General features: G+C 45.1%; 1 protein-coding gene and 1 non-coding gene across 2 annotated transcripts; both read left to right on the top strand.

The window, feature by feature from the left end:
- The first annotated feature begins 2,012 nt into the window (after positions 1-2,012).
- Positions 2,013-2,084, top strand: trnac-gca (transfer RNA cysteine (anticodon GCA)). Its single transcript has one exon. It is a non-coding gene; the product is annotated as a tRNA-Cys (tRNA).
- A 3,361-nt stretch (positions 2,085-5,445) lies between these two features.
- lfng (LFNG O-fucosylpeptide 3-beta-N-acetylglucosaminyltransferase) lies at positions 5,446-13,262 on the top strand. The gene is made up of 8 exons (XM_053443251.1): positions 5,446-5,938; positions 10,026-10,074; positions 10,290-10,392; positions 10,486-10,639; positions 10,745-10,830; positions 11,150-11,315; positions 11,424-11,509; positions 11,600-13,262. Exons 1-8 carry the CDS (start codon positions 5,582-5,584, stop codon positions 11,664-11,666), a joined length of 1,068 nt encoding a protein of 355 aa, XP_053299226.1. The 5' UTR covers positions 5,446-5,581; the 3' UTR covers positions 11,667-13,262.
- Positions 13,263-13,568: the final 306 nt, after the last annotated feature.

The raw sequence follows: 13,568 nt of genomic DNA on the forward strand, positions 1-13,568 counted from the left end.
CTCCAGTCATAGTTTAATTCCTCCTAAATATGCTATTTTCTCATCAAACACATTGATTATTTGCTGAGAAAATAATGCAAATGCAAAAAACTATCAAGCAAGGCAAACAAAGTGACAAAAATAATCTACATCCAATCTTTCAAACAAGTTTCATTGAAATCTGTTCAGGAGTTTTTGCGTGATCCTGCCTACAAGCAAACATCCAAACCAACAGCTGAGATTATGCAAATCATCTCGGCGATGGGTCACCCACCTGACATAGTTAAAAAAGAAAGACTGTGATGAAAGGACACTAAAGGTCATTAAATGTCTTTTTCCTTGTCTGCTCGGCCTCGAACTGGACGTCCCAGCAAGGTAGCCATGAGTGAGGAAACGGCCTTTTACCTCAACAGAAGGGACCTTTACACACTTTTGTCATCTAACCAACACTTTCCTCCCTCCTAACATTTACATCATGATATGGAGATAACTCTGAGATGTCAACAGCTTTTCAAGGTCTCTTGAGTTGAATGTTTATCCCATGAGTTTATTGAGCTCTTCAGTAGAGGCATAAACCTGAAGGGTCTCAAGTGAATGTCCAGTTTCCAGTAACAACAATTGATATTTCTGAGTGGTTTGTTTCACAGAAGGGATGATTGTGTTCGACATGTTGGGGCATGCCAAGGCGTGACCCTGCAAGCCCGGACAAATTGAACTGCTCTGGAAAAAAACAAGGCAAATAGAACTCGCCACAGCAAATAAAAACAGTAAAAACTGTATATATACAACAATAGAATTGTTAAAACTGTGTATAATACACTATATTCATATTTATAGTATTTTTCCTATTATCATGACACTTTCTAGTTGATACATTTGACTGATCATTGCTACATCCTATTAAACAAATGTCATTCTGAAATAATTATTAGTTGCAGTACAACAACTTTTATTTACAGATATGAATACCTCCTCCTTCATAGTAGGACGTAACTTATATTGATATTTCAGAGAGACAAAAGATGATTTATGCAGCCTTTTGCATTATCGTTATCTGTCCCTTGCATTATAGAAATGCTATGACCTGTATCTACACATCTGGTCTTATACCCTATTACATCTGTATATTACATTTACCTGAAAGACGTCCATTCAGACCTATGAGAACACTCCCTGGAGATCAATAAAAATGGGTCGTGTTTGTTTTATCTCTGGAGCAGCTGTAGCATTCTCAGCCGTGGTCCTCGGAGAGTTTCCTCTAACGTTGCACGAGGAGGGAAACTGAAGCCGAGCTCTGGCTCTCACTTCTGGTGTGACCTGTAATCCCGACAGAGTTAGTGTGTCTACGATCGAAAAAATAAACACAACCGAGGACTGATCCCACCGCCCGGCTCTCACCCACCGATTCTCAGAGTCAGTGTAGTGTTGTTCCAAATTGAGCCTATGCACTTTTTAATATCCAGCTCTTGTTCATATTATAAAAGTAGTTGTTAATTCCAGAGCATGACTAATGTGGATCTATGGTTGCAGATAATAGATACAAATAATATGTACAAAAACATTTCAGATATATCAGGTAATTTATATGTTGAAAGAAAACAATCAGCAAAAAAGTTGGTATCAAATCTTTCAACTTTAATTGAAGCTTGATATTTTTCAGGTTAACCATAAGCGTTATTAAGCATTAAAAGAAAACATGGAAACAACCAAATACAAAGAAAATAAACATATTTTTATGTATTAACACAAATGCACCTATTTGCTCTATTGCTTACTTTGTCAAATAAATGTTTTAATATCGGCAAACTTCTACGCTAATACCAATGAATCGGTGAAAGGCTGCCATTTTCTAATTTTTAAAGACCAACTGATAAATTGGTCGGGCTATTGTCAATACTAATCGTCATCATGGTTAATGTTTTCATTATCATGTAAATTTATATTTAAATGACGTGTAAAAAGGAGCTGATCCCAAATAAATCCTTGCCCGATCTGTTACAATCTAGTTGATGCTTCATTGAGGTTTCTGTGTAGGGGGTATAGCTCAGTGGTAGAACATTTGACTGCAGATCAAGAGGTCTCTGGTTCAAATCCGGATGCCCCCTTCCCTTTTAGAGAGGTTGAACAGGTCAATGACTAAACTGGTAGTTTCAACAGGTTGAAGTGTCCCTGGACGAGACACAGAACCAACCATGTGCTACCAGTGTTTGTGATAGATAGATACTAGTGTTTGTGATAGATAGATACTGTACTAGTGAAAGACAGTGTCAAATAAATGCAGTGTAAAGAGAGTAAACTCGCCATAAAGCTTAGGAGAGTCCAGTATATATACATTTACCGTGTGGATTTAAATCAATATTAACGTTGTTCCTGATGTTTTAGTGTGCAGCAGATCTCAAAACGGTTTCAGATCAGCAACTTAGATCATCACGTGAACGCTTCAAAGCTTTGAGAATCAGAACCATCCAGGGAACCGTCCAGAGGAATATCAAACAAACTGAAGAATCAAACAAATGGAAACACGATGAGTTGAGTGGAATGATGTGGCTTTGAGCTAATGTCTTCCATGTCCCCTCTACATGCATCATGTAGAATATCAAGTTTATAGACGACATGTTCCCGAGCTCAGCGTGCACATGTGTTTTCAGTTTTTTATTGTGTGCACACGGGGAACATAAAGGAGATGCTCCGTGCTGTAATGAGACATTTTGGACAGTTGAGGGATAGTCACAGAGATGATGGACATGGCTTTATGTCTTAGATACATGTGGATAGAGTAACTGGGATTCTTTACCTGCTCTGTTATATGTGCTTCATATTGAATCATTGTTGTAAAACCACAAACTATAAATAGCAGGCCTGTAATTTTACCATCCCGCTGAGGCTTCTGTGGTCGCTCAGATCCCCCATGGCGCTGATACGGTTTGGGGGGGGGGGGGGGGAGGGAATCAAACACACTGTGGCGGTTACTTGTGGGTTTGTGGGCACTATGGTGAGGAAGTGGGCTTGTCTGGAAAAACTGGATTTAATCTCTGGTATTCGGTGGTAATGTCAGATAGAGCGGAGTTTCTGGGTTGATTTCAAAGGGGGCGAAACATGTTTTGTATTTTTCTTTGAGAGGAAGCACAAAGATGAAATAAAGTGTGAACGGAAAGGGAGGTTAGAGCCAATACAAACGGAGCCCTTCTCTTTTTCAGCGGCCATTTTAATGACTCATATTGTTTTTATGAGTCCAAAGGCCTACAAATTGCCTGCCAGCCCAGTAGAAAGAGGCAGCTCATTTCCTTATTTCCTTATGGACTTTTTTACAGCTCTTATTCACAGCAGCCACGGCTTTCAGACATGCACTGAACTCTGGAGATCTTCTTGGAATTTTCCAGAGGGGCTGTAGGTGAAAACGTAAATCTCTGAGTCAGTTGCTCCAGAGATTTTCCTGTTTTTGAAAGGCAAAAAGTCACGTCTGAAAAATGGCTATCCACAAAAAAATTATCTTAATGAGATGCATAACAACCACAAAGACTTTGATATTTCATATTGTCATTGGGGGGTCGTGACCTCTTACCTTTCTCATATTACATACGTGCTGTGGGACATTTTACCTTTGCATGCTGGGATGTCTGTTAATAAGCCAATCTTGTTGAGTAAACGTTCAATGGTTAATTCATTCAGATCAACTTTTTTAGGTTGAAATAATAAAACATGGCAACATTCAACTTTCCATCATCCGGGTTTCTAAGCAGATTGTATGAAAGAAAAGGTTTACAGCAGTCTGTAATGAATCTAAGCCCGGCAAAAAGAGGCGGTTAATCGAGAAGGAATGAAGGACACAGAGAACACCCCCTCTGCCTGGTTTCTGAAACTCGCCTTTTAAAATGCCTTTCTGTCCTCACTTTTAAAAGGTGAACAAAAGGCCTTGTCAGAAGCCACAAAGAAAAGAGGTAACTCATGTTCTGTTTGTCCCAGAATTAAAATGAATAAAACACCTGCAGTGGAAAATACGTTTTTCCCATGCAAATGCGTTGGAAAGGCCCTTTTGTGGTGCCGCGAGCAAAGCCAGAGGATTTAACTGAGGAAATGTAGTACAGCCAAGGGTGTGACTGAGCTGTTCCTGCAGACAACTTTAAGTACAACGCAGAATTTTGGGATTTGCATTCAGGAAAACCTTATGTGTGTACAGAGAGGTCATGTGCTTGCACCAAAGCAGAACTTGACATTTGCTAGACTGTAACCGGTCTCAGTATGGTGATTGCTGGCAGTCGGTGGGTGTTTCTGAGGCTCCAGCAGCTGCGCGTTGGTCTAAATGGAACTCGCGTCTTTCGGTCGGGCCAGCGCCAGACGGCACTCGGTTGCCAGAGCCAGAATTTGAATAACAAGTGTTCAGGAATGGCCAACTGTTCAGAGTCCTCACAAGGTCAGCGAAGAACAATAGGGGCCGTTCCTCTGGTGAACACCCAGCTCACACCCGGCTGAGTTTAACAGAACGTCACCTTGAAAAAGGAGAGGAGAGAAGTGAGTCTTATTTGGAAAATACGTGTTGAGTGTTGTGTGAGTTTTTCTCCAGGTGCAGTTTGAAACACACCTTTTCATGTGACCACCTGCAGCTGTGTTGTCTTTGGGTCAATCTTTTACTTGTATTATCTCTCTCTCTCTCACTCTCTCTCTCACACACACACACACACACACACACACAGACACACACACACACACACACACACACACACACACACACACACACACACACACACACACACACACACACACACACACACACACACACACACACAGACCTACATCCATTTCCTTGAGATACCCTCACAATAACCCCTACTGGCAAAACCCATACTTAACCCTACTGACCCTAAACTCAATCTTTTCCTTTATATTGTATGCAAAATATGATGTGTCCCCTATAGTATTCTATGACACATACACACAAACAGTCATGTTTCCATGAGTAAAGAGGACATAACATAGATTCTCATTGATTTCATGAAGACTTTTTCTATTCTACTTGCCCCAAATTCAACCTTACCTCTATGTTATGGGGACTTGCTTTTTGTCCCCATAAGGAAGACAAGTCCCTATCGTTTGAATGTGTAAACAGATTTTTAGGTCCCCGCAACATCACTTATACCTGGACCACACACAGCAACACACACACAGCTTTACCCTAACATTAATCATCCAAACTATATGTCGAACCCTAACCCTATGCCTTACCTTACCCAAAGCTAAACCTAACCCCAACCCAACCCTAACCCTGACCTAATTCTAACCCTAGTAACAGCACAATAAACGTGGGTCCAACACACACACAAACTCAAATAGAGAGAGAGATAGCCACGCCCCATTGTATCGTCACTGAATGGCACGCTGCATTCACTGAGCCCCTCTCCTCCGGGGGGCGTGGCCGGCACAAGAGCTTATATATTTCTCCTCCTATCGATTCTCTTATTCTTCCCCAGCTATGCAGCCAGCCGGACCTTACATCTCTGCTCCTGTGTTTTCTTAGGTTTAAACCCACCATATGGACTTTGTATCGGAGACCCGCGCCGCGTCATAGTCTCGAGTTGTGTTTTTAATTGTTTAATTGGCTCTCATCATGCTGAAGAACAATGCGAAGAAGGCAGCGATCACCGCGGCCAGCGCAGCATCCCTGGGTCTGCTGCTGCTCGTGCTCACCGTGCAGCTGCGCCGCGTCCAGGTGGACGAGGTGACGCGCGTGGAGGAGCCCGCGAGCGCGCAGGGGAAGACCGGCTTCTCCGCGTACTTCACCAAACTGACGCGCGGCCGGCGGGAGGCGGTGAGGCCCGCGCGCTCCGCCGGGTCCGCGCCTCCGCCACCTGCCGAGGACATCACCGCCGACGACGTGTTCATCGCGGTGAAGACCACCAAGAAGTTCCACCGCTCCAGACTGAGCCTGCTGCTGGACACGTGGATCTCCAGGAACAAGCAACAGGTAAAGGGCGCATGTAAACTTTTAATGTTGTCCATGAATCAATCCGCACGCTTTCATCCACTCCTGCACTGTGCATGCAAATTTAAAGGGGCGCAATCTGTTTGTGTCATTGTTTCTGGGCTGCACCGCTGAACAATGACCCAGTGCACACATGGAGGGGATGCCTGCTGGCCGCATTCACTGCAGTATTGTTCCAAACATGTCACCAGATGACTCACTGGAATAACCTCCCAGCCCCCGTTAACCGTGCTGAATGTCCTCCCCGGCTCTGTCACTTTTTATTCTCCTCTGAGTGATGTCCCTGAGAACGCAGGGAGCAGTTTCAGGACTCCCTCTTCTCCCTCTCTCAGCCCCCCTCTGCTCCCCACTCCCTATTATCCCTCCTCTTCTGTGGGTGTCCCTGTGAATGCCCCCGGTGCAATGGATGCCTCACAGCACCGAGTCCAGCGCTGTCCCCCTTCCAGGATCTAACAAAGCGTCTTTCTGAAGGGGGGAAGAAAAGCTTTTCCCCCAGCCCCTTGTCTCCCCTCTCTCCATGGGAACGTGGGAGAGCTGAGTCTGGGTCACTCGCTGAAGGGATGGGAACAAACTGGGGGCTTCGTGAAGGGGACGCATGGGGACAAAAGGGGTGCATCTATAGGCAGGGTGGTGCTGGGAAGTGGAACGCCGGGTATGAATGTGTGGCCCTGAGAACCAAGCGTCTGCAGGGGGTGCACGCACGGCTGCAGCGTGAAGATAACAGGGGCCAGTCAAAGTGATTTTATCCTGCACCCAGAGGTGTCAGATTCATAAGTCTTTTTGATTGGCCTCAGACGCTGTCACACACATCTTTTGCAAACCCTCCCTTTTCTTGCAAGCACTGGGAAAGTTTGGGGAGATATTTCTCCTCTTGAGGTGTTTGTGATGTCAGGGAAATTGTGTCAGATCACACAGAAATATCTGCATCTGATTCAAGTCAATAACCCCCCCCCCAAAATAATAAACAGACCCTTATCATCTACCTATTTGCAAAGTGATTGTGCTAAATGCTTGTAATTACTGTGCTGGATGTTGTTGTTAACCCATCGCACAGAGTTAACAGCAGGGCTCACAGGGCAGGCAGCTGGTGGGCGACTGGGCGGACAAAAAGGACAGGGCGAGCACCACAATGCTGGGTGGGAGTTCCCGGATAGAAGGGTGCCAGGTGGCCGAGAGAGACGGAACAAAGGGCGGCCTTAATGCCAGCCATATGATGCTCTGAGCTTCCCACCGTGTGCATATGGCCATCCTCCGGGTTCAGGTTTGATTCTCACGCTCAGCTGATGAACATCTGTCGTGTCTGGACCACTTTTGTGGCACAGGGGACCGAAATATTACAGATGCAGAAGCGAGTACATGAGAGAGAAGACTTCTTTGCTCTCGGCAGCTGTATTCATGAAGAAAGGGGAGGGCAGATTATCTCTGTGATGCCTCTGCTGACATAATAATGCCTGTGGCCTTCTGGATGTTTGAGCCCATTCAAAGCACAAACAGGACTTTTTTGGGGGTAAAACCAATCAGTAAGAATCTGGGTAAATGGCTCCCTTTGTGGCTCAGAAAGGTCAAACCCAAGAAGTTTCTGTAAATCAATTTGGAATCTCAACTTGGCCTTTTATAAAACATGTAGCACCCTTTCATGATTTCTAGCAGCTCCCCGTTCTCCACACCGGGAACAATCATACTGAGGGGGGGGGGGGCACAGAATGGATCACAAAGTTTCCCCGCCATGCAATCAAAAACTCAAAGTTCCGACCCTTAAGCTCCCTATACTGAACTGATTTGTAAAACTGCAGAATGCTCAGTAGCAACTTTTGTCAAAGCCTTCATTCATTTTTTTTTTGCAAACGTCTCGACAGCTGGTGTCCACATCTTCGTGGCGACGCTCCCTGCATCCTGCTCCTAAGAGTATGGTAATCAGCCAGCGCTGCAACAATGAGCGCTTTTAGCATCTAGAAGAAAAAAGAGACACACTCGACGCTGTATGTGAGTGAGTTGAATGGCTGCACACTGAGGTGGAACAGCAGAAGTGGTCAGAAAGATGGTGGGCGTCATTCAAGTTGAGAGCCTGGTTCGAGTACAGGACGAGTTTATGTGCAGAACCCCACTCTGCATATTATTTGTCTTCCTTCTGTCGTCGCACCGCGAATTGTTTTCCAAATCATTAGTGCTGAGGGGGGGAAAAGTGCTGAAAGGGCTTTAATGTCTGGGACAGGAGCGGGATGGAGTCAGGGTGGAGGTGGTGGCCGGGGGAGCCGTGATCCCCTTCCTTCCGGTGGAGCTGGAGACAGCCAGCCAGCCAGCCAGGCAGGCACCACGTCCAGCTCAGACAGGGCCGCGCCAGGCCTTCCTGTGGTCGGGAGCCAACCCCCCCCCCCCGGACCCCAACCTCATCCTTTCTCTTTGCTCTCTTGTCCTCACCCCCCTTCTCACCTCTCGCTTCTTATCTCTGCTTCACACGGCCCGTTTTTTTTATTTAATCTTTTTTTTATTGTTCATGTTGGAATTAGTATTCCATGAAAGTAACTGTTCCTATGAGTTTCAGTTCAGAAACAAAGAGAGAAAGAGCAGAGAAAACCCTTCCCCGGGAACTTTCTCTTTAGTTAACTCCTGCAGCTGTATGCAAATGCCGGCAAACATATTTAGAATTTACCCAGTGGAGACTTTACCCAGCATGAAAACTCACAGCATTGTTCTATTCAAGGGGCTCAGGCCGCGTATGTGGCCCAGAGGGGAGGGGAGGGGGGGAGAGGGAGGACGCAGGATGAGGGGGTGACAAGGGGGTGAATGGCCACACACGGTTTTCGATTTACTAATCAGCAGTGGGATTCCTCCCCACACCCTCCACCCCTCCCCTCCCTCCCTCCCTCTCTGTCAGTGCCCTGGCAGCCCTGGCAGCTGCCTCAGTGATTAGGCCGTCTATTCAGCGGCCTTTAAAGCAAACAGCGCCAGCCTCTGATCCCGTTACCAGTGAAACCACCATCCTTTCTTAAACAAATACAGGATCAAGGCTCCGGCCCTGGGTAACATCTGTGCCGAGTTTGATCCATAAACGCTCTGAGCTGTGTTTTCCGTTCAGAGGAAAAAATAGTGCTGAAAGATGTCGTTTTATTCTGAAATCAGCGGCCTGTTTATAGACGGCCCCAGTTGGTCGCGGTTGCTCGGCAGCCGGCTTGCATTCTTGCAGGAATGTGAGTTAAAACTGATAAAAAACGGCCTCTGTCAGTCGAGGCATCAGGCTGCACGACCTGGCATGTAGAGACACGTGGCGTAGATAAGGCGGCGTGATGTGCGGCAGGTGCTGCCACACCTCAGATGAAGAGTAAACAGGCCACCGGCAGTTACAGAAACCGGCGGCCTTTTCATCATCGCCATTCACCGGCTCGCACCTGCTCGGCGTGAGCTGCCACAAAGAGGACTCTAATCTCCCCCCCCCTGGCCTTTTTTAAAAGCGTGTTCCTGTAAAGGTGCTCTTTGTTGTTAACTCCTTTTATGACTAACTGCTACATTTAACAAGAGCCTGCAGGTTCACGGTCTGATTCCTTTAACCTGTGGAGTCTGTCGGGCGTAGAGCGGCGGGGAGAAAGAGGACGGTGGTGCTGGTTAATCAGATGTGTGTTGATTGTGTTGACTTTTTTACGTGCTACAGTTTTAGCCGCATTCAACACGTTTGAGCTCGGGCAGCACGTCCAGCAGGGTGCAGGGGCTCGGCCGGGGGATGGGATACATGAATGGGGATGTGTGTGGGGGCGGACAGTCTGCCTCCGCCTTTGTTCTATGTCTGGGATGCTTCAGGAGGCTGCATAGTTGCCATGGAGAGAGTGAAACGCAGGACAAAAGGTCTTTATTAGAGCAGGGGGTTGTTTAACCCGGTGTGTTTTCCACTGCATAAAGGACACGATGATTGATGCTAATCACACCCGGGTTTCATAGGAGGACGAGGGACTTTGGGCACACTGTTAAATCTGATCACGTGACCGCCTCACATGATCGACCAAACCCGAGCCGTCCTGATGTTGTGGGTTTAATGAGCAAGTCCACTAATCTGTGATGTCCTCTGTTTGGTTTACAGACGTACATCTTCACAGACGGAGAAGACGAGGAGCTAAAAAAGAAAATGGGTGAGTTTCATGTGGGGGATTTCATCTGGGGAACAGATATGCACATTGTTTTATTGGATAAGGGATCAACTGTGGATTTATGAGGAATAAAAAAAATTCTAAAGGGCATAACAATTTGGCTTTGACCTTTGTGCTTCTGGGGAAGATGGCATTCAAATACATAGAGCCTCCATTGATGTTGTCCACTCATATGTTTTTTTTCTCTGTTGCCACAGGGAGTCATGCAGTCAACACCAACTGCTCCGCCGCTCACAGCCGACAAGCCCTGTCTTGCAAGATGGCGGTGGAATATGATAAGTTCATAGAGTCCGGGAAGAAGTAAGTAACACGTACACGCCACGTTTATATCTCATAAATGTTGACGACGCATGAATCTCTGGATCTAAATATTCCTCTGTTTCTGCTTCTTAGATGGTTCTGTCATGTCGATGATGACAACTACGTGAATGTTCGGACTCTTGTGAAGCAGCTGTCCCAGTACCCCCACACCCAGGACATGTACATTGGCAAACCCAGTCTGGACCGGCCCATCGAGGCTACAGAGAGGCTTGGCGACAACAAGATGGTATGCATCCACAAACTATTTGTTCCATGAACATGATATTTCAAGGTCAAAACACTGGCCCGAGAATACTGAAAATTAAATAATCTCTTCTGTCTCCTCTTAAAGAAACCAGTCAACTTCTGGTTTGCGACTGGAGGAGCCGGTTTCTGCGTGAGCCGGGGTCTGGCGCTGAAGATGAGCCCATGGGCCAGGTAGGATTCAGATACATTTACAAACACTGCGTCTTGTCCCTTTACTGCAGAGACCATACATTTGTGAATAAGTCTTAGGAGGAAAAATGTCAGTCAGACATCCACCGAATATTGATTAATATTGTGTTAAGTGTTTATTGACAAGGGGGGGAAACATTCCACATTCCTTTAAAATCATTACAAAACTATGTTGCTGTCTTTCACTTAAGTTGGAGGACAACATAATAATTACATTTTGAAATATTGGATTACAACGACCTCCAGTGGGTGTGTGGCACCAGCACTGACCAGGTATCTCTATATCTTCATGTCTCTTCAGTGGCGGGCACTTCATGAACACAGCGGAGAAAATCCGTCTGCCCGACGACTGCACCGTTGGCTACATCATCGAGTCGGTTCTCGGGGTTCCGCTGACCCGCAGCAACCTGTTCCACTCCCACCTGGAGAACCTGCAACTGGTGTCGCGATCTGAGATTCACAAACAGGTGAGAAACTCAAGATTATCATTTAATATCAAACAGGATTCTTAGAGCTCCAGAAGGTGGTTTCTTTTTTGTGTGTCACTCACGGTTCTCTAATAACTTTTCCTCCAGATCACCCTCAGTTATGGGATGTTTGAAAACAAGAGCAATATTATCAATTTGAAAGGGGCGTTTTCTGTGGAGGAGGATCCATCGAGGTGAGAGATCTGTCTGTATTTAATGACGTGACTCAGATTCCATCGACCCCTCTTCACTTGTCTAACTCTCACCTTTTCTGTTTCGTCCAGGTTCAGGTCTGTGCACTGTCTCCTGTACCCAGACACCCCGTGGTGTCCTCCTCAGGTTGCCTATTAGGGCGACCGCTCCTTTCTCATCCTCGTCTCCCTCGTGCCTCGGTATCTGAAAGGCTCGAGGGGACCAGTGTTTGGTATTTGACCGCGCGGCTGCTGTTACTGCAGTGGTGCGCGGTCTTTAATAGTTTAACTGGGCTGCTGTGCGGCCCGCATCGGGACTATTCCTTCCTGTCCGGATCCAGGAACTCCCCCCTGCTCCCCATGATGCTGGGGGGTGGAGGGCTCCAGCTTCTGGCAGGAAGTAGCTTTCAACGCTACACTTTGCAGGCAATCATTTGAGCTTTGTGATGTATATGTTGCTTGTAAATGTTTGCAATTCTCATAGAATGTATTGTCATATATTTGAGCCTTTTTGCCAGCTTTACATGAATTTCTTCTTTTGTTTAAGCTTTTAAAAATGCCATTTAGGTCCATGGTATTTGTGTATATATATATATGTGTGTATGTATATATATATACACATATACACAAATGAATATGTATATATATGATTGGCTTTTCCAGGAATTTTGGTTCCGACCTTTTTATCCAGATGACTCCGGACAAACGCTCTATTATGAAGATGTTACTGTGCTTTTTAAGTTTACAGTGTTGTTACTCCCACTAACCTGAGCTGGCAATAGGCAGATTTCCAAAAGCATCCTTTGCTTGTGACCTAATCTGAGGTTCATCAGGACAAAGCACTTTTAAGTTTTTGATATTTTTCGGGTGAACCGACCTAAGTTACATCCTTGACATTCCTCAGATTTGTGTCCCAATGAACGAAAAGAGAAAATAACCCCCTCGAAATCTCAGCTTCTATTTGATTTTTATGTATTTAATAACACTCCTTGCAATCAGGGAAGAATAACGAGAGGAAGAGATTTTGATTGGGAGGGGGTTACAATCAGCTTTTGATACAAGATGTTGATCTTTGTTTGAATATTGCACAGCTGAATTTCAAATGACTGGTGTTTGCTCCTGAGAAGACGTTCAACTCCAGAGGTTCAACAGCGCAGAAGCTTAAGCTCAAGACAGAGAACCCAAAATAACCATGTCATCTAAGTAATAAGCACATGTGTAATCCCAGCCTCAGTCTATAATAGTTTGCACAAAAGACTGATGAGCCTCTCTGTTATTATTATTATTATTATTATTATTAACATGAATGTTCTTTATTTACACATAATATTGGCTGGTTACTGTTGAGGCCTGTTAGGCGAAAACTTAGCAGGAGCAACACCCGTGTTTCCACATGGAGGCGTTTATTCCCTCTGTGTATTCTCTCACCCATATTGGGTTTCGCTGTACATCTTGTTTACAGTATTGTGTACTGTGCCATGTGTTTAAATGCGTAGTTAATATAAATGTTTAGAATGTAATTCCCCCCTTTTGCGGTTTACATATGCTGTTAATGACCTGGACATGATTGTTGTACAGCTTTGAACTGTGTGACTAAACAACTGTGGTTTTTATTCTCCAGTATCTGGAGGGGTTCAAATTGTTTATTCCCAATACCGGCTTCTCAGGAATTATGAGCTTGATGGTGGCGTCTGCTGCCTGAAGGGACCCACAGTGGGACCTGAAACTTTGAATAAAAGAGCATAACCACTGAGAATCTTTTTGTATTTGGTCATGTTTGTATTTGCGAGTTCACCGTTGTACACGTAATGTTCAAAACAATCCGTCTTAACTTGTTGAACACTTAAATGACACATAAGCTTTTGTCAAATGCACAAACTGATGGCAAGGAAACTTGGTAATTTACTTTGAAGATTTCTATTTCATATAGGCTGCATAAACAAAACTTAATCCAATCTGTAAGAATACATACATTTCAATGCAATTCAATTCTTTACAGATGTTTATATTTAGTTAATTCCAGTTAAATTCCACAGAGTACACCAAACAAGTTTCTTGACCA

This window comes from Pleuronectes platessa, chromosome 16 (genome assembly GCF_947347685.1).
Source record: "Pleuronectes platessa chromosome 16, fPlePla1.1, whole genome shotgun sequence".
Lineage (NCBI taxonomy): Eukaryota > Metazoa > Chordata > Actinopteri > Pleuronectiformes > Pleuronectidae > Pleuronectes > Pleuronectes platessa.

Coding starts and splice junctions, on each gene's coding strand:
- lfng (XM_053443251.1), top strand. CDS start 5,582: ATGCTGAAGAACAATGCGAAGAAGGCAGCGATCACCGCGGCCAGCGCA. Junction 5,939..10,025: donor TCTCCAGGAACAAGCAACAG/GTAAAGGGCGCA, acceptor TTTGGTTTACAG/ACGTACATCTTCACAGACGG. Junction 11,510..11,599: donor GTGGAGGAGGATCCATCGAG/GTGAGAGATCTG, acceptor TGTTTCGTCCAG/GTTCAGGTCTGTGCACTGTC.